At 40.7% G+C, this 26639-nt stretch overlaps 1 protein-coding gene and 1 long non-coding RNA gene across 2 annotated transcripts in view; one reads left to right on the top strand and one right to left on the bottom strand.

Moving 5' to 3' along the window:
* Positions 1-3917: 3917 nt before the first annotated feature.
* Positions 3918-10802, top strand: slc52a3 (solute carrier family 52 member 3). Its single transcript, XM_031735867.2, has 4 exons — positions 3918-4042; positions 5916-6931; positions 8785-8908; positions 9135-10802. Exons 2-4 carry the CDS (start codon positions 5943-5945, stop codon positions 9345-9347), a joined length of 1326 nt encoding a protein of 441 aa, XP_031591727.1. The 5' UTR covers positions 3918-4042; positions 5916-5942; the 3' UTR covers positions 9348-10802.
* A 4947-nt stretch (positions 10803-15749) lies between these two features.
* The window catches only part of LOC120435328, a 49246-nt gene continuing 38356 nt past the window's right edge, over positions 15750-26639 (bottom strand). The window contains exons 3-4 of the long non-coding RNA XR_005609655.1: positions 17099-17349; positions 15750-16995 (exon numbers count right to left, since the gene is read on the bottom strand). This is a non-coding gene — a long non-coding RNA (uncharacterized LOC120435328). The remainder of the gene's footprint in view (positions 16996-17098; positions 17350-26639) is intronic.

The raw sequence follows: 26639 nt of genomic DNA, 5'->3' as shown, positions 1-26639 counted from the left end.
CACTTTTGGCCCCTTAGTACCAAGTGAGCATCATTTAAACCCCACAGCCTGTGTCTGAGCACGTTCGTCCCTTTATAACTGCAGTGTGACCATCTTCTGCTTCTGGCAGGATAACATATCATTTCAAAAATCTCAGATGATGCCAAACTGGTTTCTTGAACCTAACAATGAGTTTACTGTTCTCAAATAGCCTCCACAGTCACCAGATGTCAGTCCAATAGAGCACCTTTGGGAGGTAGTGGAACAGGAGATTTGCGTCATAGATGCGCAGCTGACAAATGTGCAGCAGCTGTGTGACGCTCTCAAGTCAATATGGACCAAAATGTCTGATGATTGTTTCCAGGACCTTGATGAAGCTGTGCCACGAAGGATTTAGGCAGTTATGCAGGCAAAAGGGGGTCCAACCCATAATGAGAAAGATGTACCTAATCAAGTGGCTGGTGAATATATAGTCAGTAATATTGGTTTAAAAAACTATTAGGCAATGCCAAAATACTAAGCTCTATAATAATTAATATCTGCTAGGACATGTATCGTACAGTTTTATGACTCTTGTGAGGCTAAAAAAAACTGCCCTTTGAAAAGCATTTATTTTGAAAAGTCTGATACAAATAAATGCTGCTGATACAAGAGGAGTGCTTTTCTGTAGTCACAGATACTTCAGTCTGTTTTTAGGCTTACCAAAAACTGTAAAACTCCACATGCACAAGAACCTGTTGTGGTTTTAAAGATGGGGTGAAAATAGCAAAAGTAGATCTAAAAAGAGTTAAGCCTCGAGTAAAATTAAAACAGAAAGCAGAACTGACACACATGAGCTGTGAGAAAGGAGAAGGAGAAAAAACAAGCACCTGTTTGTCTGGGCAGATTATGCAAACTAAAAGCCTAATTTTGTTTTATGAAAACTCGCTGTGGAACACTGTTTGTGCTGTTTCACGGAGACACTGGGAAAACACAGGGAAACATCATCATCATTAGGCTATTATTAATGAAATCCTCTTCTGTAATGAGAAGTCAAAATGAGTCAGTGTTGGTGGTGCTCTCAGGCATCCAAACAGGTCTGAGCCGGTTATAAAACAACGTACTTGACTGTTTTGCACTAACAGGAAGTGAAACACAAGTATGTCAGTACAAGTTTTGACAGAGCCAGCAGACGTCATCACATCAGTCATCTCTTAGCCCCTGGCCACAGTTCCTCCTGTGCGTAATTCAAATGCTTATTAAGTGCTTTTAAGGGTCCCTCCCATGTTTGTGGTTGATTTCAGGTTTCTGTAAAAACCAGCCCCAGGATGCTCTTTCTATCACAAACTGTTGCCTTATTTATATCCTTATTTTCTTGATTGATTGTTTGTTATTTTATCATTTTAAAACCCTTTTTATCCTGTATTTTCTTACAAAATGTAAAACTAGTTACATCTTTTACTTTGCTTTATACATAGCAAATTAACACAGTGCTTTATTATGAATAGTACTGTATTATTCTTACTGCTAATATTATCATCATTGTATCAATCCAGCTGAAATGTCGGCACTTCCCAAAAAGATACTGTTTACCAAATAAGACAGTCCATCATCAGCACAGTATATTGATATATTTTGGTTCATTTGACAGAATAAATTTAATTTTATAAATATTCATCCTTGTTCAGCAGAGGATGACTCCTACTGCCGTTGTTAATCCCAAGATCTTTTTCCCGTTGCTCCATCAGGAAGCTCTACTATTACAGAGACTGTAAAGACATTTCAAAAACATTATCTTTTAATAAAAAAACAAAAAACAAAAACATGACAATTATGGCATTTGTCATTATAAAATTTAGTCTTGACATTAATGTAACTTTGAAGTTAATGATGCTACTGATCTGTAGTGCCATCTTCAGCTCTACACTTTATTTCCTGGACCACATGCAGACCTCTAAGCCAGCGTGACAGCCTTTATATGAAATTGCCCACCCCTCTAAACGCTCGCTTTCTTTAAATGTGGGTGTTACATTTACAAGAAGAGCAGCCTGAGATGTCTGAAGAAAGACTTTAACCATGTGTTTCAGCGAGTCTATGGGCACTTCTTGCAGCTAAGCAACACAAACAGCATTTACTGTGTTTATGAATCAGATGTAAACCTCTCCATGACCAAGAACAGAAGTGCATTTTATTTTTAAAAAAGAAATTAGCAGCTTCACTACAGTTTGGCACTTTGTAAAGATCTCCACCGGGGTGAACTGGACCCTGTGACGGGCACACCACTATCAGTTGTGTATTATACAGCTAATGTTTGCATACTCACTCACAGCTTCACTAACCTCATTTGATGACCACTAAACATGCAAAAAATCATCACGTTTAAAATAAAACAGCCGCAGATTAATAAAAACAGAATAAATACAAATTTGCTCTAAAGTATGGAGGACAAAAAAATCCCATTTAAATAAATTAATGCAGAGATAATGAAAAACATGATTCAAGTTTTTCCCTTAGCAGTACTACTTTCTGTTATTGCTTTTCATTTGACTGATGTTTTCGTGCAAACATCCAAAATTTGGGATGTTTAAAAAAATATCACCAGTTTAATTTATATTTTTTGCTTTGTTTGGACAGCCACAAATGTGTTATTTCATAGTTTTGATTTCATAGTTTTGATGTCTTAAAAAATAGATGAATAAATGTGTCCAGATTCTCACATGGTTACAATAAATTTTAATCTGTCACCCTTCCACTGTAAACATTAAAAACCTACTGATTATATTGAAAACTGGATCCATATGACAGTATCTGAAACAGTTTAACTTATTTGCATAAATACAGATTTTATTTAGTGACCCTATGATGTGTTACGGCTCAGTCACATAGTATGAAATGGAAAGCAACCTCTTTGTAAATAGGAAATATTGGTGATTGCAATGAATTTCTGCTGCCAGCGACTGATCAGTTTCAACATCAAAACTGGTGACCTGGAGGTTGAGTGTGGAAGCTCACTGCATACAGTCATAAAAAGTTTGGTCATGCTGCAGTCTCCAGTCTGGACTCCAATCCTGTTCAGTCCAGTTTTCCCTGATGTGACTGTAGCATTAGTGAGTTCAGCTCAGTTTACCAGAACAAGGTATTTTGGCTCTGTTTTACAGGAGGACCATGATGTTTTAATACCAAATATACACAACGAAGTGGCTACTTTTCCCAGAATAATTTGGCACTCATGTCTTTCACAGGCTGATTTGTCACAGGTCTGCAGCTCGGTGACAAATCACCAATTTAGCTCACACTTGTGACCAGTAGAGGGCAATGTAGTATTAAGCTCCCCTGACTTAATCTGATTTCATCAGTTCAGTGTGATATTTAACAGTTATGTGACCATGGAGGGTGAAATATGTTTCTGTAGAGTTTGAAACATGTTGAAGTGTATATATTAGAGGTATTGGAAATATAAGACCCCATAAACCTCATATTGTGTTTCACTTTGAGCTACAGGTTGGTCTTGTCAATTAATATGAGCCTTGTTTTTGAGCTTGTCTATATTTTGGCAAACTGGCACCATGTAAAACAAGCTGAATTAGATATTAGGAGTTCTTTTTTGAGACTTCCTCATGAATATATTGAACAAAAATGTCTTTTATAATTTCCAAGCAGGTTTTTGGAGGCTTGTTTGTCATTCACTGTAGATATAAAGGTAAGTCTGGAAGTTTAAATTCACTCAATCTAAAAAATACAACTATGTGTCTCTGTTTAATTATGCTGAAGGCTGAATTGTGAACTCCCTCCTGTAGCTGCTTTTGAACAGTCAAAGATAATTATCACTTTTATTTTTTTATTGTTTTATTCTTTAGTTGTCTGTGCGAGCTCCTCAAAGTGCAGCAAGACTAACTTGACCTTAATAAAGGAAGACACTACCCCCTGTTATCTGGTGGAGCTGATCATTGGTGCTGGAGTGGACTCTGACCTACACAGCAGCCACACGAGTCCCACCAGTATGTGCTTACGGAAGACCAGTCACTAATCTTTTTGTAAGATGACAGCAAGTCCTATTCAGCGCCTCCGAGGATTAAAACAACTTGTAAGTACATTTTTGTGTCTAACAGGAAGTGCATTTACTCGAGAGCTCAGTACTGAGTGCGTGCAAACACTGTAATTTCTGTTTTTCTTTTAACCTCCTTATCTCAACTGACTACAACATTTAAAGTATAATACTGTGTTTGTCAGCAACCTCAGTGACAGCTTCTTCAAATTCCGTTTATCACAAGACTGCCTTCTGACTTATTTCATCATGAGATCAGTTTGAAAGCCACAAGCATGCAGAAAGACAGAGTGAAAGTATGAATAGGAAGAGAGCATGGACATGCCTGTTTGTTGGATTCCTCGACAATGTCTGAAAGTAATGTGAAAATTGTATCAGCCTCTGCACGTGTGAACCCTTCTTAATGCTGAAAAGGTTGTTATTTATTTTGGGTAATGAATAACTACCACCACACTGTGGAAATGATGAGTTATCAGGTATCAGTGGGATAAAGGTATTTCTGTTTTATGCTGATTTATATTTGTAACATGGGTCTACATTTATTTTAACTGCTGGATATTTGTTATGAAGAAACAAAATATAGCATCAGAAATATAAAATACGATCCATTTCAGCAAATTAACTACAAAGTAGCGATGAGTTGCTTCAGCTTTACTGGCTACAACAATAAAACACACCTCAGGCATGAAAATCTATACAGGTGAGGAAAGCATGACTGACAGTGTGGCAGACAGCGGGACCACAGCTACTGCTTGTCACATTATTTAGCTTCTAGTTTACTTATATTGTCAGCAGTTGCTGTACAAATGAACAGGTTTCTGTTTGAGATCTCTGTCTGTTGGTACCGTTAACCTGAACTCAATATCTGGAAGAACTTGAATTTCTTCATGTGACATTTATCTTAACTCAAGAATGAGCTTATCAGATGTTAGTGGTCAATGATCAAGGTTGCTGTGACCTCACAAAATAAGTTTTAGATCATAGCTCTTAGACTGCGATGGCATTTTGTATGTAAAAGGTCAAAGGTCAAGTTTAGACCTCAACTTCCTTACTTACTGGCTGAGGCATAAAACCAGAAGGGAGTAGTTATAATTTGTTTCAAAAGAACAAATTATAACTCTATGTTGGCATTCCTGGGCCACACATGCAAGAGCTTACTAAGAGCTTAATAATAACCATTATTATTATGATTATTATTATTATTATTATTGGTATAGACCAGGGGTCTCAAACTCAAATGAGCTGTGGGCCACTGTTGTTATCTCAATGAAGGAGTGTTTAAGTAGTACAAACAAACAAACAAACAAACAAACAAGAAAACACCCACAAATATTTCAGAAAATTTAGTGTTTTTTCTCTTTGTTTTTTAAAATTTCAGATATTGTATAACAAGACAAAACTACAAATGTGAATGCAGGTTTTTTTTTCTCACACTTAACTGAAGCCTTTCATTGAACTACCAAATAAACACATTGGTACTATCTTTCTGGTCAGATACGTGGCAGCGCTTCTGCTGTAATTTTGTTCGTGTTTAACAAAATAAAAATGCAGACATAAGTGGACACATTAGTTTTTGACTGCTAGTGAAAATTGTTTACAAATAACTCACTGAACTAACACAGTCAATCCCTCAACATGTTTGTACTCTCTGCTCATATTGCCTTCATATTAAATATTTTTTTGCTTTTTAAAGAACTTATTTTAACATTGCACTCAACAGCAAACAAATCCTCCCTAACAAAAAAAAAATAACTTCAAGGGCCAAACTGCATTATATTTCTTCACGTCAATATACGGGCCGCGAGTTTGAGACCCCTGGTATTTACCCTGAGTTTGGGAACACCCAGACACAACAGCATTACATAGCAATTTTCTTACATACTGATGCATCATTATTAATGTATCTCCTCAGACTTTTTCACACTGATCCACCTGCAGTATGGCTCTGCTCGTCCACTTTCTGGCCTGTGCCTTTGGCGTTGGCTCCTGGGTGGCTGTGAACGGACTGTGGGTGGAGCTGCCGCTCATCGTCAACGCACTCCCTGAAGGCTGGGATCTACCCTCCTACCTAACAGTAATTATCCAGTTGGCCAACGTGGGACCTCTGCTGGTCACCCTGATGCACAAACTGTACCCGGGGTGTCTTAAAGAGCATATTGTCATTTACTCCATCCTCTCCATCGGTGTCCTGTCCTGCATCCTGCTTGCCTTCTTTTGGGACAGGACCACGATTTTTATAGGGGCATCACGTAGCACAGCTTTCTTTATAATAACTTTCTTCCTTTCCCTGGTGGACTGCACTTCTTCAGTTACCTTCTTACCTTTTATGATGCAGCTTCCAGCAAAATATATCACCACTTATTATATTGGAGAGGGGCTAAGTGGTTTCATTCCTGGTGTAGTTGCTCTAGCGCAGGGTGTGGGTATGGCCAAATGCGTCAACTCTTCTGAGACAGCAGGAAACCACACAGGATCATTACATACGGAGTATCTTCCCCCAAACTTCTCCACCAAGGTGTTTTTCTTCATCCTAGCAGCCATGATGTGCATAAGCCTGGCTGCTTTTGTTGCACTGAACAGACTCCCTCGGACATACGAGCTGTCCACTGAGAACCTTGTGCAGGATACAGTGGTGTCTATCAGCTCCAATCTGGATAACTCAGGGGCTGATCTTGATGGAGGAAGCGTAAAAAACAATGGTGAGGAGGTTGCCCAGGGCGGACATCTGGTGGCAAAACTTTCCGTGTACCAGCTGACCTTCATTTACTTTCTGGTGGTGTGGGTTAATTCTGCAACCAACGGCCTGCTTCCCTCTGTGCAAACATACTCCTGTATGCCATACGGGAACCTGGCCTATCACCTCTCTGCAGCTCTGGCATCAGTGGCCAACCCAGTGGCCTGTACTCTTGCAATGTTCATCCAAAACAGGTAAAAATATTTTATTATTGTAAGTCTGTCTGAAACCAAAACTCAAGTGTCCCGATGAACACCGAAGAAGATTTTACTTCCTCCGTTCTTCCTAATGTTTGTCCAGTGTGAGAAATGAGGGCCAACAGCCACAGTTCTCAGTCTCTGGAAAAAACATATTTCAAAGCTAAGAGAGAGCCAATGACAATCTGATTTCTGTTAAAAAACAACAACAACAACACTTGGAGCAGAGTCTTTCTTAGTAGATGATGAATTATGGAAAAATAATCCCTCAACTGCTCATTAATTAGTCCAGCTGTAAAGTTGAACCATCTTTTTATTTTAAACTGGATGTGACAAGCAAGTAGAGGAACTGAGGGACACTGCAGACTTGTATGGTAACACATTCAGTCATACAGTAGGCCCACCATAAATATACTCTCATTCCTATTCTATTGTGACTCTGAATTGAAGCATGACATAACGTGAACATCATATTCAATCCGTATACTGGTGACAGAGATCATAAAGTGATTAGAAAATTGTTTATTGAAGTCATAAATAAAGGAAATGCAAGTTTAAGGCACCTCTGCAATGGCTTCATTTTTCAGACTAGGAGGAGACACAAAGCCAGCCTCAGGGGGTCACAAGCTAATGTACTTCTTGTGTCGGTCCCATACCTGGATAAATGCTTGAATCAGGAAAAGCATGCAGGGTAAAATCTGTAGCAAATCAAAAACACGTGGATAGATTTGCTATGTTGGTAAATAGTTTACAGATGCATTTACTGAACATAACTCATAACTCATAAACCCTGGTCCTCTGGCCTGCAGGTCATGGGTCCACAGCTTGATCTGCAATAGACACTGGAGAGTATATAATGGACACTGAAGAGCGGCCATCTAATTTAGGGTCGTGGGAGGAGCGGAGCCAACCTGGACAGGTTGCCAGTCATTGCAGGGTTGTCAAAGAGAGACAGATGACCATTCATGCTTTTTCACACCCAATTTAAAGTTAGCATAACATGCATGCACGTGTTTTTGGATTGTGGGAAGAAGTACCCACACAGAGCTGAGGAGAACATGCAAACTCCACAAAGAAAGAAAGCTGTCTGGCTGGCAGACTCAAACCCAGGAGCGTCTCACTGTGAGGCAGCAGTGCTTATCAGAGCACCTGCAAAAAGTAGGTCAGATTGTAAAATGAACCTACTGCTCCTCTAATCTATGACATCAGTAAACACTTTCCTGTTAATAATATAGTCTCAATCTTTAGTCACATCTTAGAGCACAAAGGCTGTTGTGACGATTAGAGTTAAAAAAGGCTGATTAAGCAGTGTTTGTTTTAGAGTAGCAACAGTGTGATTGACAAGAATGCATAATGTCTTTCATCAGTTTCCCCCTTTACACATCTTGTTTGCTTTCAAAACACCAAGATGGTGATGGTTAAAATGCTCAAGTTGAAGTTTCACAACAGTGTGGGTTTGCTCTGCCCACAGCTTGCCCACAGCTTCCCGCTGTGGGCCTGCACTGGCATGTTTACTGGGTATGATACTACAGCACCTTAGCATTGAAGATGAAAACACATTTTTCATCTCATTTGGATTCCCCAAGTCTTAAATGTTCTAAAGAGGAGTGTGGATTTTATCCCCCATCATGTTTTTTGTAATCTCTTTGGAAAAGATGTGTTTACCATACAGCAAGCGAACTCTACTTTAGTGTGCTTACAGGTACCTGGTTATTATTAACAAGTTTTTTTCCACTCAAATATTTGCTTGGGCACAAGGTCCATTGAATTATTCATCTGAAAGACAAGTTGCCTTTGGATTCCAAGAAATTAACTAACTGCTGCTGATAACAGACGTCTTTTGCGCCCAGGTCGCTGGTCTTTCTCGGCCTTCTGGCGGTGGTGGGGACGGGATTTGGCAGCTATAACATGGCCATGGCAGCTATGAGTCCCTGTCCCTTGCTTCATGGGTCTGCAGCGGGAGAGGCGATAATTGTGAGTGAAACACAAGCATGCTCTTTAAGAGAGGTGTGCACAAAAGTACAAAACCTCCTTCATAAACGTCCTGAGCGTTGAACTCTGCTCACTCATAACTTATGATGAGGCAACATCATTACTTAATGTGAAATCAGAGTCTATTTTTCAGTCACAAACACTGTTAAAATAATGATTAACACCCAAATGAGCTGCTGAGTCTCTGTTCTTGTTTTGCTCTCACCAGGTGCTCTCATGGCTCTTCTTTACTGGGACATTGTCTTATGTCAAAGTCATGGTGGGTGTCATCCTGAGAGACCGGAGCCACAACGCTTTAGTCTGGTGTGGAGCTGCGACACAGATGGGTTCACTAGTGGGCTCCGTGATTATGTTCCCGCTAGTTAACATTTACCAGCTCTTTAAGTCAGGAGACTTCTGCAACACCGAGTGCCCTCTATGACCACAGTACTGATGACGACCTGCAGACTTTATTAGATTAATTTAATCTTTTTTGCTGAGATGTAGATGAAAGGTACTCTCATGGCTATAAACAAAAAGTGAAGCCAGAACTGTTTCTGGCATGTCACTCCTTCACTAACAAACATGCTGCATCTTGTTTTTAATCAAGGCACAAACTAACACACAAAAGAGAGAGTGGCTATGCAGTCCTGTGAAAAACCAAATACACTCTATGATTCAGTTGTTTGTATGACCACCTTTAGCGGCAATAACTTGAAGTAACTGTTTTCTATATGACTTTATTGCTCTCTTGCATTGCTGTGGCCCACTCTTCTTTACTGCCTTGCTTTAGTTCACTGAGGTTTGCAGGCATTCATTTATGCACAGCTCATAAATCCACAGTATTTCAATCAGGTTTAAGTCTGGACTTTGACTGGGTCATTGCAACACCATGATTCTTTAATTTCTAGTCCTTCTCTTGTAGATTTGCTGCTGTGCTTGGGATCATTGTCCTGACAAACTTTAACTGTCGGACAGATGGCTTTGCATTTGGCTCTAGAATATTTTGGTGTACAGAGGAATTCCTGGTTGACTCAGTGAGTGTTAGGTTCCTAAGTTCTGTGGCCTCAAAACAAGCCCATATAATCACCCCTCGTGCGCCGTGCTGACAGCTGGAATGAGGTGTTTGTGCAGACATGTGATTTGCGTCAAATGTGGCGCTGTGCACTGTGGCTAACCATCTCAACTGCTTCTTGTCTGTCCAAAAGACATTGTTTCAGAAGTCTTGTGATTTATTGCAACTTTGCAACCTGTGCTGTCATGTTCATTTTAGAGAGAAGAGACTTTCTCCTGTCAGCCTTCCAAACTATACTTGTTCAGTCGTTTTCTAATTTTTTATCGTTGTGAACTTTAACATTTAACATACTAACCGAGGCCTGTAAGGTCTGAGATGTAGCTCTTGAGGTTTTTGCAGTCGCTGAGCATTGCAGTCTGACCTTGGGGTAAATTTACTAGGACATCCATTGCTGGGAAGATTGTGGCATTGTGCTAACACACACCTGAATGCTCCAGACCAGCAAACTGCCCAAACATTAGCTTTTATAGAGGTGGTCACACTTGCTGCATTTGATTAGCAGCACCTGGCTGCTTCACATCATCTTAATTCCTGGGGTAGCAGTAAAGGTGTGCTTAGCCCTTCAGAGAGTCCTGTGAAAACTTATTTTTCCCCTCACATGAATCTAGTCCTTCAAAACATCACAACATGTCATTTTTACATTTTTTCTTTGAGCTGGCAAAACCAACATGCTTGTTAGTGAGCTTCAGAGGTGAATTAACCTTTTGCCAGACATATGACTAGTTTAAATTTTGCATGTTTTTGTTGCTCAAATTATGTTTACTTTGCAATGTTGTGTTTATTAAAGCATGTTTGGATTTGTAAATAAATATAAGAAGTTTACTGTGGTGTTCAGCTGTTTGATTGGATCCTATTCTTTCAAAAAGTTTCTTGGTCCAGTTATGAAACTGTTACAATATTTGGCCACTAGATGGCACAAGCATTCTTTTAAGACATGTCGGTTCACAATCTGCAGACACCGAGTGACCACAAATCCTTCTACGTGAAATACAGTTTACTGGGTGCTCGGAACAATAAAAGGGGTTAAACAGATTGAAAGCTCATATTTATGCAGCTATTATGCGGGATGTTTTGCTTTTTAAATCACCCATGTATAAAATGAAAATGTCATAAAAACAGGTGGTTGATGCATTTTATTATCTGTGGAGATGATGGACAGACTGACAGGACATGGACGTCTATTTATAGAACCACACTACTAGTGACAGCTTGGAATAATCAGGATGTTCTGGCCAGGACCAATGCAGTTCTAGTCATTGTAAACAATAGAAGTCCTGCAGAAAATATGAAAGAGTCGTGGTTATGTCGTTTGTAGCTGATTTTAATCATGCTGTTTTCTGGATCTAGATAAGTAGACTAGATTTACTAAAGAGGCTTCAATTGCTTTGGGCACTAATATTTACATATTTCCATTTTATCCTACTTTAGATTTGTACTAAACGACATGAGAGAAAAATATTGTACTTTTTACTCTATTACATTTACTTGACAAGTTACTTTAGACACGTGAAAGTATAAACACATGACTAGCATTCAAAATACGACGAATGACTGAACCATGACTTCCACCCAACTCTTGAAAAACACTTTATCGTGAGTAAGGTCAGCTCAAAGTCAAATGACTTCCCCTCATAGCTTTTCAGATGGTTTTATTTAGATAACGGGACTAAAATGTTTAAAGCTGAATACATATTTGTGTTGCAGAATCACTTCCTTCCTTTCTCTCTAGTTAATTATCTTACTTTCCCTCACATTTATGTTCTTACCCAGCAGCAGGGCCTGACCTCTACAGCAGGTAGGATCTAATGTATCTAAACATTTAATAAGATAAGATGACTTGGCGCCACTTGGACAAGCTAAGAAAATCACTGCTTACACACTGTTGCATCAGTATTATGATACATAATAATATATGAGTCACTGGGGCTATTTTTAATTTAGGTATTAAGTAGGATTTCCAATGGAGGTGATCCACTGGTAGTGGGTGTTTTTGCAATGATATATTGGTGCTATCTCCACTACTGAAATAATTTGCACCCCTAAAAATGGACAAGTATCAGTTAATTGGTTCAGGGTGTCAGTCAGGATTGTTCAAAAAGTTGGCATGGCTTGACTACCTTGTCTAACTAACCCTGGATCCATATCTTGGTCCAAGAATTTTTTCAGGGATTCTAAAAAATCATTGTGAGGTAGGGCAAAAATTGTCATTTTGCACCATTTCCTCACAAATACATCAAACTTAAATGAGAGGAACTGGACGATGTCTTGATGTCTTCAAAAAAATATCACTAATCCACTAATCCAGGCCCAGATATCCTTCTGGATTCAAGGACTCAATTCACGCATGTTATGGGGAGAATTTGAGGGAGGTGGTTAGTCCAACACTGTTATTTTTAATTAAAGGAAAAAATATTACCATCACAAAGGTATTTTCATTAGAGGTCTAGCAAGTGTTATTGTCCACTTACTATTATACATATGATGAATGTGTGAGTCTTGCAAAGCGGCTTTTCAGGCACAGAGATGCTCTTTCATTGATAAACATCAACTAGTGTTTAGAGGCAAGATTAGCAGCCATGAGAAAGCAGACATAGAATGATCCCATCATTCCTATCAAAGATGCTGGTGCAAACCCTCTGAGGAGTATGGACGGATGCTGGTCATCGATGGGAACCGCAGAGTGGTTTCCCATCAGCAGCTGTTCCTCCTCTCTGCCCCCCATGCCCTTCAGAAGGAAAGCGAGAGGTTCCCTGGCCTGGGTCTGGGGGGAAAAGCCAGGGCGGTGGAGGAGGGCTCTAATTACTGATGCTCAGCAGGGGCCGATGGCTGTTGCTCCTGCCGCTGGTCACTTGGGAGCTTCCCTGACCCCGACACTGAGTAAAAACAAAAAAATAAGGAAGGGAAAATGGGGCCACAATTAGCCCTACATAGCCTCCAGGGCCCAGGATCAGTGGAGGAGAAGCACAGATGGGACTTTCTCACTTGGATTTGCTGAATCTACATTGCAGTACGTGTAAGCTGTGCAGAAATCACTGCAGTCAGTTGCTGATGCAGATTTAGAGGACGGGTTTGTATGAAATCTTAATCACATCAAACAATACATGAGATTTATTGTTTTTGTCTTGAAATAAAAAATCTGAGCATGTCTACAAAGTAGAAGTGTACACCTGAAGACTATGCAAACGCTGTTCTCTCATTGCTAATGTGACCTTGAATGCTTGTATGTAATCAAGAGGATTTTCTCTACGCTTCATTAGCTAAATTCCTTGATTGGCTCTGGGCTTTTGTGTCAAGACAAAACAAAGCAGCAAAGAGAAGTGTATCATTTTCCTCCGAGTGTCAGATGGTCCCATCGCTCCTCCAGCTGGTCAGGAGGGGCTGTGGCCACCTGGATGCTGTGTCCCGGTCCTGTGAGATCCTGCAGTCTCTGCCGTGTGAAGACTCCACTTACTACGCAACTGAGAAGTCCATCTGCTCAGGTCGACACCTCCCAAAGAGTCCCCCTCCTCCTCGACAACACCACCACCACTACCACGACCACAGCACCCCCTTGGCTCTCCTCCCTCCAGCCAGCCACTGTGCCTCTCAACTAAATGAGCAGCGTGTCAAATGGAAGGAGGATTTACCCTTCCTTTAACGGGATAAGAGAATGAATTCACAGCAGCATGATGCAATGAATGGATGGAACCACCTGCACTCTTGCAGCGTGGCTGCTGAATCGACAGATATGTCACCTGTATCTGACTTTGCACACGCTTCTCTTCAGCATTCACTGAAAAGCGCGTTAGCCTTCTGTGACGAAACACGATGCAGAAGCACGGCCACAGAAAAAGAGCGTAGACTGCTTTTTTAGGTCAAAAATAACAAAAACAATGCTCAGAAAGTGTGGAAATTTGCTCGGGTGCACCCGGGGGCTGACAGATTTTGGCAGCTGACGTTCAGGTGAACAGCTTGTGGGCAAACCAATTGCTGATGCATGCAGACAAGCACGGCTCTGACAGCAACTCACAGCTTCTCCCCCATCAATTTCCACACACACTCTGTTTAATAAATGCTGTCCATTTATTTGAAATTGGATGTGACAGCCCTATGTCATTTCACTATAGTGTCTCAGAGCAGACAGTGATGCGCACGGGCCCACTCCTCGTTTTCTATCAGCAGGTATTGATGTTGCTTTAATGAAGTGCCTAGCACTCCACCCTAGGAAGAGACAAGTCTGTCAGCATATGTAAATGCTTCCTGCCTGTCATTGTTGTGGAAGGTTCAGCATAGGTCAGCATAGATTCCCCCTCTGGGAACCCTTTGTTCTGGGGCCCGACGGTGCCACATGAGGGGACCAATTACAGTGCTGCACAGCAGGACGGGGGTGCAAACTTGTTACCCTGCTGTAGTGAGCTAATTATTACCTCTACACTGTGGGTAGTATAGAGCCAGAACATCATGCATGAGTAACAAAAGCAGGCTGGTCTCTGTGTATGCGGCTTTTAAATGAATGGTTTACATTTCCCATATATGATAAGGCATTTCTCTTCTGTGCATTAGTTTGTATTGAAAGCACCATCATCACATTTTGGGAAAAGGTCATCTTAATTTTCCAGCCATAAATAGCTAGTGAACTACTTAAATCCCAGCGGAGGGCCTTTGCATTGTCAATGCAAAGGCAATTTACAGGCTACAGTCTGCCAACCACATAACCTTGATTTGGTGTCAAGAAATGATTTATGAAAATGCATCCTGCTCTCTGTGTCCCGAGCGAGACCTGGCTGGACCCAGAGTGTTGACACAAAGCCCATATAGCCGAGCAAACACACTCGCTGAATTATCATTCATATCATAACATCTCAATGGGCTCTGGTTCCCGGTTCCTGATGAGATACTGGCAGTCTGTTTCTCATTAAGGAGTGCAAGCGATATGCCAGGTTTTTGCCGAGCAACAAAATATTTCAGCTGACATGCAAAATAGCACTTTATCCCAGTGCCAGTGACTGCAAATGTAAGTCAGGTATTTGATGGAAATTGACAATGAGCAGGTCATCCTACGTGCATAAACACACCTGGGTTGTAAGCACATTTTGAGGAGTGGTTTGGAGGGTAAAGTAAGGGGTATATTTTGGGACAAAAATACTAAAAACACCTCTTGATACATATAGACACCCTCCTCTTCTTACCATTAGCTCCCTCCCCTTACATCCAACCCATTCATCTCCTTCTCCCCACCCCCAGTGACCAGTCGAGCCCAGCTGCTAGGGGCTACCAGTCCCCCTTCGTGTGTGGGGCCAGTCAAGTGGAAAATGGCTGCTACCGAGAGAGCCCACTTTAGAGAGCCATCATCCTTTGAAGGGGCATGATGGCCTTTGACAGCCACAGTGTTAACACGGAGCCCACATGAACACAGCACTGCTATTATCGTGTTTACTAAAGCAAAAGCAGAGGAGAAGGGATCAAGGGGAGACCCTGTTGGTTGATGTTTGAATCCAGGGGTAGCAGCGAGCTCATCCCAGCCGTGCCACAGTGGCACTGTGGGGAAACATGACATGGGATCACTCACAGTCAGGTGGAGATTGGTCATTCAGCATGTGCGTTGTTGTTTGGCGTGTGCATTGTTCTCTGGGAACAGTGTGATTGTTATCGAGCCATTTGCCTGTTTCAGCCAGATTCTGCAGCTAAAATAACTCCTGCACAGTTGTTCTTATTTACTTTGGCACAAACATCAAATGAAAATCACAATTCTCAAAGGCTCAGCTCACTTTATTTGAGCCAATCGTGCAGTTCTTGTTCCTTTTACACATTGTTCAGGTACATTCAAGTACAGATACGGTATCTTCAAATGAGCCAAAAATATTTTGTGCAAAAACATCTGATATTTATAGTTTACCAGCTCATATCTAATGTGTTGGTGTGCTCAAGCAGAGTCATGTAAATGCTGGAGAGACTTGATTTTAATATCCGAAGAGTCCTTAACTGTTGGAACTAGTATTTGTGAATTTATTTAGTCTGATGTAAAGAATATTCAACTTTTCCAATGAGAAATTAAACTGGACATATTATGCTCGTCCTCATTTTCTGTTTAATATACACTGTTACAAATATTATAGATAAGGTCAATGCATGTACAGCTCACCTCTGTGAGCCAAAAGCCATTCAGACTGCTGTAAAAACTCAGTTTTATATATATATCTATATATATATATATAGATATATATATTTTTACCTTCAGCTCGGAGCGCCAGCATCCATAATATGGTCATTTGAGGCACACAGCTCTGACTCTGTGCACATAAATCCCTCCCACCTGCTGTTTACACCTTCTGTTTACAACGGGCAGCCAATCGCATGAAAGCTTGTTTGAACGGCGAGGATGGGAGCTAAAACAGGTTGTTCATTGACAGCGAATGAACTGATAATCTACTCCTAATAAAGTGGCTCAAGCCCCATAGACTTCCATGTTAAACTGCCCAGCTGTACAGAATAAACAGACAGTTTGTTTTAATAGCTAATTTTCCTAACCTTCCCCTAATGACATGTAGGTGCCAAACTTTCCCTAACTTAACTCTGCTTTGTCATCTAAGTTAATCTGAGTCAAAAAACTGTTTTAGCTCAAAAGCCTGTTTGAGTTTAGTTCCTCTGGGTCAGTTCAAACTTTTCACTGGGGGTATCTGTGCAAAAATCCATATTTAGAGGGGATGACTTTTTGACTTTAAAGTAAGTGGTGACCTTTTGCAGAACGAAACAATATAACTATGTTGTGGGGTTATGGGAAGCACAACAGAAAATGTGCACAACCAACTGCGAGAACAGTAATATGGTCATTAGCTGATGCAGTGTGCTCTAATCCACCTTTGACCTTATGCAGTGTGGGCAGCCCAATTTATGCATGCAGGTTGGATCAGCAGCAGATAAAAGCTGAAATCGTTTCATCCGGCTCTGCTCTCTCTGGCGCCGCTCCAGCACTGGCTGACTGCTGATGTATGGCTGCAACTCGACCAAGCCGCTCTCACAGCTCCGGCACATGTTGCTGGAGGACACACATGGAGTTCAGAATGAGCAACAGTGATTTTAACTGCAACAAATGGTCGAGGTATGTCATTATCCAGATTTTTGGTGAGGGGGATCATTACCTGCCACAGATGCCACTGTTGTTTTGTGTCTTCATTTGTCCTGAGGCTAGCAAACCCTGATACTTGAAAAGAGCAGGAGGTGCCTTTGTGTAGACGCGCACCTGATCTTAGCAATCAATTGGCAGCTCTACCCCTCACACAAGTCTCCCAGGCTCTGCCTCAAGGCCGTCCATCTGTTGCTGTGAGGATGTGTGGCTGTGGCTGCGAGTGCCTGCGTGCAGGTCGGCATCTATCTGTGTGCATGCATGTTTCTGGAGGAGGAGGTTATAGTAAATATGTTATTTGTGGTTTTGGTTCTGTTGGAACCTTTGCTCTCAGAGGTATATTTCTTTTACTCTCTCTGTGGTCGTGAAACTGATATTTAAAGTGGAAATGGGTGACAAGCCTATACGTGGCAAGATGCTCGCTGTGTAATTAGTGTAAACAGAGCCAGGGGGAAGCACTTAGATCTGTACATTCTAATAAAATTAGCATATTGAGGCTTTTATCTTCCCGATAACCAGATGTAAAGATATACATGAAGTTAAAAAAAGAAGAAAAAAACAGAGGTAAAAAGGACAAAAAGATTCAGTCTTTCCAACATGCTTTAACAACAGATTTTTATTTCCTGCTGAGTTTGCATTAAATGACTGTTCGTGAACGCCAAATCTTCTCTGAAAACATTAGAAAAGCTTTTTGATGGTGGCGTTGAATGTCTTTAGCATTAAATACACCTGCATGTGTTTTACACAGAGTGCCTCACCTAGTTTAAATTCAGTGAGGAGAGCAGTGGAGCAGAACAAATGATCATGACAGAAAGTTGTGCTATCCTTAAATATGTGACATTTTGAATGGTTGTTTTCTATATTAGAAAGGTAAAACAAGCACCCATAACCTATATTTTACAACTCTGCAGGAGTTTTCAACTCATATCCACTCTGGAAATCCCACTGAGCATCTAAGGCCAGGGCTCTTGCATCCCATGACACTTGTAACATCTTATGCAGCCCAGGAGGTTGACATGGAAAAAATTAATGATCTATATTTCATTCAACCACACTTGATGTTAAACTGTGATACAGCAGTGCAAAAAGTCCTTGGTTTGAGTCAGCTAAACAATCATAATGTTTGGTGACAAGGAGTAAAACATCCACACCTCAACAATGGTTTAAATACAGCCACAAAAATTAGACTTACCAACACAAGCCACTATTCTCAAAACAGACACTTTACCAACAGTGACAAACATCAAAATATGTGCATTTCACCTGTGTGGCACTATGTGTTTCCAGATTTTGGATGCGCATTGGAAGCAAGCAGCTTTTCCACAGAAGCTGTATTTGTGAAAGTAACCTCAGACAAATTCATGTTTGGAGTAAACACATCTTCAGTCATCAAAATTTGAAGAATCCCAGTTCCCTTGCAACATCCACACCAGTGTTTTCATTGTTAAAACTGTATTTTAAAAAGTATTTAAAAATACCCAAAGCTGCAAAGTGTTATAGTGCCATTTGGAGTAATGTTTAATAAAAAAAAATATTTGGGTGAGGTCTTGGAATACCAGGAGATATTAATACACAAGCTAAAAGTCTGCATGGATTCTGATATTCGGTATTGGCTGATATTAAAAATAAACGCAGAATAAAAATGCTCCATCTAATGAGAATTAGAATAAACAGAAATTTTAACAGGTTTTCAAACCTTCAAAAGAAAGTTACATTGTATAAACAATTCAGCCTGATTTCGTTCTTTACATTCACACTGCTCCACCTTACTTGATGTTAATGCATGTCGAAGTATGTGCCTGGTTTTTCCAAAAACATTGCAGCATTGAAGCTGAGCTGGGCGTCTGCAGAACAGGTTTTATTTTATTTTTTTAATGCAAACTCTTTTGGTATAAAGCGCACAAAATAACATAGATATAGATCTATAGATACATAGATATCCATCTTTGGAAGCTGATCAGACACGTGAAGGAGACGAGGTAGCCTTTGAGGAAGATGAATGCAGGACATATTCATCTCTTCTGCACATGTTAAACTCTTCTGAGCACATCTGAACACCAGACTATATGAAATCACACCATGTGCAAACCGCTGACCTGAAATCTTCAGTCAGAATAAAACAAATGTGTGTGTGTGAAACCACACTGTGTAGTTTTTTATTCTAATTAATCACTTTAAAGCCTTTATCTGGAGGGTGGAAAGCTTCTCTTTACTGGGTGACTCTGAAAGGCATTACACTGAATAACATCGGCCGCCAAAGAGCTCAGAGGAATATGATTTTTGATACCACTGACCTTGTAAATATTGAACCTTTCAGATACATAACCTGATCCAGGGTTGCTCTGTGTTGGGTCTGTTCATATTTAATGTACATAATATATAAGAAAATTATGAATAATTGATTGATACCAGAAAGGAAGCATGTGTTGTGCTGTTGCCTTGTTCTGTATGGTTTCCCGCTTTTATCTCTCTGCTGTGACAAAGCAAAATTTAAGATTTGTGTTGTATTAAATATAACATGTGTGTATAAAATTATTGCCTTTTAACTGGTATCAAAGGACGTGTTACTCATTTTGTTGCAACTAATGAGGCGTTAATGATTTACTTCATTATATCATGCAGATTATTGATCCTTCTTTTGCCTACACTGCTGCTATGTAAGTGGAATAGTTAGAGATGGAAAAACAGTAATTTGTCGTATGTATACTGGTGCCCCCTCTCTGTACGCTCCTACTTTAACGTGATTTAGTTCATTATAGGGATTCAGTGCTGGGGAGAATGTCATATGCTAAGTTAACCTCTGCGTGCCTCAGTGGCTCACCGCCAGTTACGAAAGGACACCAACATAGACACACTCTCTTCGATGACGACAACTGGCAAAGTCCCCAACCTTTAAAAAAACTGGAGCCGATGCTGGATGCATCCCATGGTGTGAGTGCACTCAATAAATCTGCGAGGGGCTGGTTCAGACTCCCACACATCACCATTCAGTGTCCTTGAAAGCAGCTAATGCCATATCAGTTCAGCAAACACAAGATCCATCCGCTCTGCCACAAGTCAATGAGTCACTGAGAGCACTTTTAATTGTGTGGATAGCCTGCGATGTCCATTTCATAAATATATTGAGTAAAATAGTCACCGATCATTTTAAACTGGCCCTGAGAGCTCGTCTTTTCATTGGACAGCCTACTGTGAGGACGGCCAACAATCCCATTGAGAAATTAGCAGGGTCCCCTGTGTTTTCCTTTCCTTTAATGAATAATTCAGCTGTCAGGGTGAAAGCAGGGCGAAGAGACCTTGTCACTGGCGACTGACTCAGCACTCTGTGGCCTGAGGGTGACACTAAACCTGAGCTTTGCATCCGGTGCCCTTCATAACAGGTTGTGGTGCTACAGTATGTCTCCTGCACTGGTGGCCATACGATCATCCAAATGCAGAGGAGGACAGGAAGCTCTTCTCAGCACGCATCTTTCTACTCATTATCAGGCTCCATAAAAGTTCTGGAGTTTCTGTTGTTTTAGGTTTAGCTTCACAGTGTGGCTTTAGCTGTGGTGTACTGGTTAGTTTTAACAAACCAACTATAAAAACACTGTAAAGACTTTTCTTGTAGCTGATGAAACTAACTGTAATTGTCATTTGTCATTATTTTTCAACCTTAATTTCAAGTGTGAGATGCTGAAACCATGAAATATGTCAGTGCATATACTTGCATGCATTTGGAACATGCAGTTGTTCATGTACTTTGCAAGCAAGACACTCACTGTGAGATAAGTTCATAGCTGTTGCTGCTAAACACAGTAAAGGTAGTGGAGCAAAAATGGTTGGATGCTATTTGTTTTAAAATACGGATAGTTCTATATCAGCTGACATCTCTATCAGTTTAGATGAGGCATGTTGACATTACACATCTGCAAATATGGTATTAATGATATTAGTATGTTGTAGCACTAAACTTAAAATTCTAAAACATAGAAATACCAAATATAAAACCTGGATTTTGGTATCTGCTGGTACTAGCCTGATTTGACGTGAACTGAATTGCTTTAACCAATGTCAGAGACTAGCTGTTGTATCAAAACTGCACAGGCTAAACTGATTGTGAAGTACTGTGTGAAATATACCACCATACCAGCTGATATTAGTAAATAAGATGACAATAACCAGTGCTATTTGCAGATAACAATAAAATAAATGACTGGCTAATTGCAAGCGGGTGCGTCAAACTAGGCAAAAATTCACGCAGCTACAAAGCAAGGAAAACTAACAGTAACAGGAAGTGAAAGTACAAAGCACTGCAAAATAAAACAGGAAATGACTTGAACCTATAGACAACCAAAATCCAAAGCGTATTAGGGCTAGCAATGGTGGCTGATCGCTATATAGTGCAAGATGGCAATTGGCTTAACCTTTTTGGTAAACTGGTTAGACACTAACCTGAAACATCCCTATGTTTCCATTGTCAGTGCGATCATACAAGTGCAGTGCTGTCTTGCATAACCACTGTTAACTCTCGAATCTTTGTAGTTACGGTGATCAAAACATACAGATAGTCAAGATGCACCATTTTTTCCACATTGCTCTTTAGTTCAAACTAATGTTTCCGTTCTTACTCCTAGCAAAAATTGTTTATTTTGTCCTTCCTGTTTTTCCTTTCTTCTATTTGGTGCAGCACGCCTGTGGCTGTCTCCTGCATTTACAGCTAGTGGAAGAGGAAGACATTTCAGCACATTTACAAAAGATGACTCCACAACCAGGACACACAATCCCCCCTGGGCCTTGTGCATTTGCCTCCTATGGTCCAGAGACCTCAAAGCAAACATCTGTTATCCTGTAGAAACAACCTTTGATCCCAGAATGAAGACTTTCTGACAAATTAAGGAAGGTATGAAGGAAGGAAAGCATCATTAAAAACAGAAAAGTGAAACTGTTGTTATTGATTGGGTGTGCAAGCATAAGGTTAAACATGATTCATTTCTTCAGCCTCTGCTCAAACCCAGTGAGTGCTACAGAGATAACATTACATAGCACAGTCCTCTGTGAATCAATTACTTACTGTCTGACTGTCAGCATAAAGATTGCGTGCAGAGCTTGTCCTATGAAAGCATCTCTTTCTTTTATTTTTTCATATTTATCCATTTAAACTGTTAATTATATTTTCTTCATGTTTTATTTAAATAAGTCGCTTCCAAGGATACAAACAACTGCTCATAAACTCTGCGAAAATTAAAATTTTCCCATTAAGCAGTACTGATTTATATTGTTCCTGGTGGTAAACCTTCAAGGAAAACAAGGAACTTAGTGGCTCGTAAAATAAATGTTTTATTTCCCTACACGGAGGTTTAAATGCTCCGTGGTTCCAGGGATTAAAATATGCTGAGTCTAAAAAACACAAATCAGCATAAAACCTGTAGGTTTTTGACCTGAGCTAAAATTCCCCACAGGTGGCTATTTATTATATTTACACGCACACACACATGCATGCAAACACACACCTACACACACACAAAAGGCAGAGCAGTAATGGCTATAGCCCTGGTAGTATGTACAGTGACTGAACAGAAACTGTAATTATTTATATAAAATACTGTCTGTTGTACATATTAATAATGTACTAATTAAGACCTGTTGTAGTATGTTTAGAATCTGTATATAATAAAATGCTTCACTTTTGGGAGTAAAACACTAACACAACACAGCTTAATGTCTCAGTGGCAATAAAAATACAAATTAAGTTCTTAGTTTCCCAGTAGAAAAGTTCAGTTAAATACCTTTATATTAAAAAGTGTTTATTAAAAGACCTCTCTTTTCTGTTCTTGGAATAGTATAATTGGATATTTAACATAATTTTGTTATCAGTTTATTTAAATATTTGTCACCGCACCATCCTGGAAATAAACATATTAAATCACATTTACCAATCTGCTGTCATCACATAAAAGCTGCAGAAGAAACGCACACAAAGTGCATCATTGTCATGCAACAGGTGCCAAGTGGGATCAACACTTGCAGATGTATTAAAGCCACTTGCAGCTGTGTAGTCATCATTCATGTGTCTAAATATGAGAGGAGCACAATGTACGGGCCTCAGAAACCCCAGCGTTCATACTGAGGAAGAGCAAATGAAATGAAATGGTGAGACAAACCAGAGACCACCATTAATCTTCATTGGTAGCACCTACTGTCTCCAAGTCTGAAGAAGGTGCATCAGATCAGGGGCAGGCTTGCCATTTTTTTACACCAAAAGATTTTTTAAATATATTTTCGTTGTTGTGGTCATTACTTGTCAGCTATCTTGAAGGGAATGTCAGCCAAGTTTAAACCAGGCATGATTTGACCAGTGTGCTCACAGAACCTTTGGATCATGCCTTGCTCCCTATCTGCAGATGCAAATGTCATACTGGAGGTAGGTGGAGGTTATTAGACATCGACATTAGCACCTTCCAACAGCAGACACTTGCACACTCCGGTGCTTTTGTATATGATCTTATAGAAGTGTATACTCTTATTAAACATGGCTGTTTCAAATAATGAGGTCAGAGTATGTACAAATAATCCCTGTGAGCCAAAAGCTCAAACAGTTTTTTCTACTCATACTATCCGTATGATGTCAGTGAGAGGGCACATTTCTAATTTGGTCACCTGAGGCACATAGCCCTGGCTGTGAGTACAGAAGATACAGCAACCTTCTGCTCAGACCTTCTGTTTGTGAAGCTCAGCCAATCAAAAGAAAATTGGCTTAAAGGTAGGGGATCTGAAACACCTTGGTTCAGTGACAGTGGACAGTGTGCAGAGCTGCACAAAGGCCTAGTATAAGATAAATAACGATTATAGAGCAGAATAGGTCCAGTTTAAACTTAATAGTGCTACTATTGATTAAATGTGTGCCTTTAATTTTAAGTAGTTTAGGTCTTCCCGTTATTTATAGTTTCCATTCCCTTCACCCAGCCCAGGTTTTAAACATTAATTGTGTTGTATAGCACGAAGATGAGATAATGGACCACGCAGTGGTGATTATTCCAGCCAGTCAGCAGTTCTTTATAGTGCTGCTGAACATGTGCTGTTTGTGTGTAAAGACAAAATTGAGTGCTCCTTTCATTCATGTCCAGATGCACATGGATGCTTCAACAATTCTCTGATTCTTCAAGTTTTGATGGCTGGTTTGACAATCATTGTGAGCACAAATTTCCATCAACAAAAACAAACACATTACTGTCAATCTCATGAGAAAACCACAGTGCCAATCATCAGTGATGTAGAGAGAAAGATTAAGTGACAACAGCCTTCTCCCAGACATAAAAAAGCCTTTTATTGAGAATTCAAACAGGTGTCATACTGGTTTCTAAAAGGCAAAACAAATGACAGACTACTGAGCCGTAAATAGCACAGCAGACGATGGGAGATTGGCCATATGTCCACTGTGTGTGCGAGCGCCAGCTACACTGGCTTGGTTTGAGATTGGATTCTTTTGGGAGCGTCCCAGTAAAAGCTCCTCTGGGATGGTGAGAGATTCATCTACAACATCCGTTCACTCAATTTTGGTCAGCTGAAATGCTTAAACTGTGCACTTTTCTCCTCTGAGGTTTGCATGTATTAGAATGGCTATTTTGCTGAGTGTATCTCTCACTGCTAACCGAACACTGTTGGTCCACAGTGTTGTTGAACACTGATATCAGTTTAAAAATCATATTTATGTGCCTCATTAGCCTTTTTTGAGGTCCCTTTAAATTCAGTACCAAGAGAGCGCAGGGTCTGGGGACTTGTGTGTGCATGTGCATGTGCATGGGTGTTAGCCAAGGATAGAGCATTCTCCGAGGAGGACGCAGCTCCATCTGGGCCAGAGTAATTGGTCTGCTATTCATATTCAGCAGTGTAATAGCCTCTAGCTATTCATACAGTCACACATGAACTAGTTACACTGAGGACAATCAAAAGATGGGTTGACCCAAGCATCAGACCTTTAGGAGGGAGTACCGGGACAACATGTTGAGACAATCTAACCTGGTTTGATGGGATGTATGAGAAGATAAATTATTTTAAGACTGAATTCGTCAAACATTATTCACAAGCTCCAAATCTGCAGCATTTAGCAGGAGATTTATAGTCTCTGTGGTGGAGAAATGCTGTTAGACTGTGCTAGTTATGAAGGCTGAAAAAGAGTGTTGGATCTCAGCAAGTCAGTGAGTCTTACATCATGATGAACAGCCATTAATAGATCCTGCTGCACTTCGAATGAAAAAAAAAATCTGCCCTCCTTTCCCTGAGAAAGGCCTGCAGCAGTCCTGCTCTCTCAAATGCATGCAGTGAATCATCAAGTGCAGTGGCAGATTATGGCGAACTGTTACCATGTTGAACAAATAACTATTTTAAAGTACCAAACAGCTGAGCGCATGTTCATGTATTTGTGCATAAACATTTCCTTGGCAGCCGCAGACCACAATAAAGCCTAAACTGGATCTATTTCAGCCTTAAAACCATTCCTCACCACCATCAGTGCAATGAACTGTAAAGCCCCCTGCTGTAAAAGAAAGGTGGAGCTGGTGTTTTTCTTCTGTAAAAACACCTATAATTACCTGCGTAATGGAAGAAAGCCCCCTTCATCATCTGATCATTCCTCAACAAGATAAATATGGTGGTCAAGGCATTTAGAGACAAATGCTATCCTCTTGGTGACGAGGGTTTTGAGAGGTGTATTTATCATGGTTTGAAGTGGTGTCTGAGTCCAACCAAAGTACTGATTATTCAGAGTGAAGAGGAGCTGCCAGCCCATTACCTCCCAGGAAATAACAATATGAACACCCGCCTCCCCGGCCCTTCCCAATGTAGTCTGTCAGAGCTTGTCAGCTGCAGCACCATTCATTCAATCTCAACAAGCACCAGGATTCATTCCTCGTCCTGCACTATCTCTCCCTCCTTTCACCCGCACTCTCCCTCACGCCGCCTCGCATTACCTCCCAATGTCTTGCAGGTTGCCCCCTCCTCCTTTCAGCCCCACCCCACCCGCTCACTTCCTCCCATTCTGCAAGCCTCCGCTGCTCCACCCCTCCACCCTACTTGGTCCTGATGAGCCATTGTGAGATTCAAGCAGATGGATGGGGAACAAAGGGGTGAGAGGGGGGCCCCCTCTGCCTGTCCCCCCTTGTATCACTGCCAACCAGGCTCTGGGTAATCTTCTCAAGCTTTCACGGCAGAGCAATGAATAACCTCAGCCTCCACTCTGAGACCCAGGCTCTGCCGCAGCCGCCCACCTCTTATCTCACCCTCTGCAGACTCGCCAGGGCCGGCTGCTCTCTGGATAGCATCTCTCACCCTCGCTTTCTACTCACTGTCTCTGCCCTCCACACCCAATCAGGTTTTTTTTTTTTTTTTTTTTTTGTTTCTTGGGGCGTGTTACAAGGCCCAAAGATTAATTGGGGCTGTGGCTGGATGACATCTGGTCCTAGCTTCATACAAGTCTGGGTCCTCGAGGTCTGCCGGGTTTATAATGAAGTGTATATAAGTTCATTTTCTCATCAACAGAACATTAAACAGAGCTTTTTCAATGACCATTTCAATGCTGA

Source organism: Oreochromis aureus, linkage group 20, assembly GCF_013358895.1.
Source record: "Oreochromis aureus strain Israel breed Guangdong linkage group 20, ZZ_aureus, whole genome shotgun sequence".
In the NCBI taxonomy this organism is placed as follows: Eukaryota; Metazoa; Chordata; class Actinopteri; order Cichliformes; family Cichlidae; genus Oreochromis; species Oreochromis aureus.
Note: the sequence above shows the minus strand (reverse complement) of the source record. Positions and strands in the feature narration are given on the sequence as shown.

What these genes read in the sequence shown, in the direction of transcription:
- slc52a3 (XM_031735867.2), top strand. Translation starts at nt 5,943, where the DNA reads ATGGCTCTGCTCGTCCACTTTCTGGCCTGTGCCTTTGGCGTTGGCTCC. An exon ending in GCAATGTTCATCCAAAACAG is followed by an intron (nt 6,932 to 8,784) that starts GTAAAAATATTT and finishes TTTTGCGCCCAG; the next exon opens with GTCGCTGGTCTTTCTCGGCC. An exon ending in CAGCGGGAGAGGCGATAATT is followed by an intron (nt 8,909 to 9,134) that starts GTGAGTGAAACA and finishes TGCTCTCACCAG; the next exon opens with GTGCTCTCATGGCTCTTCTT.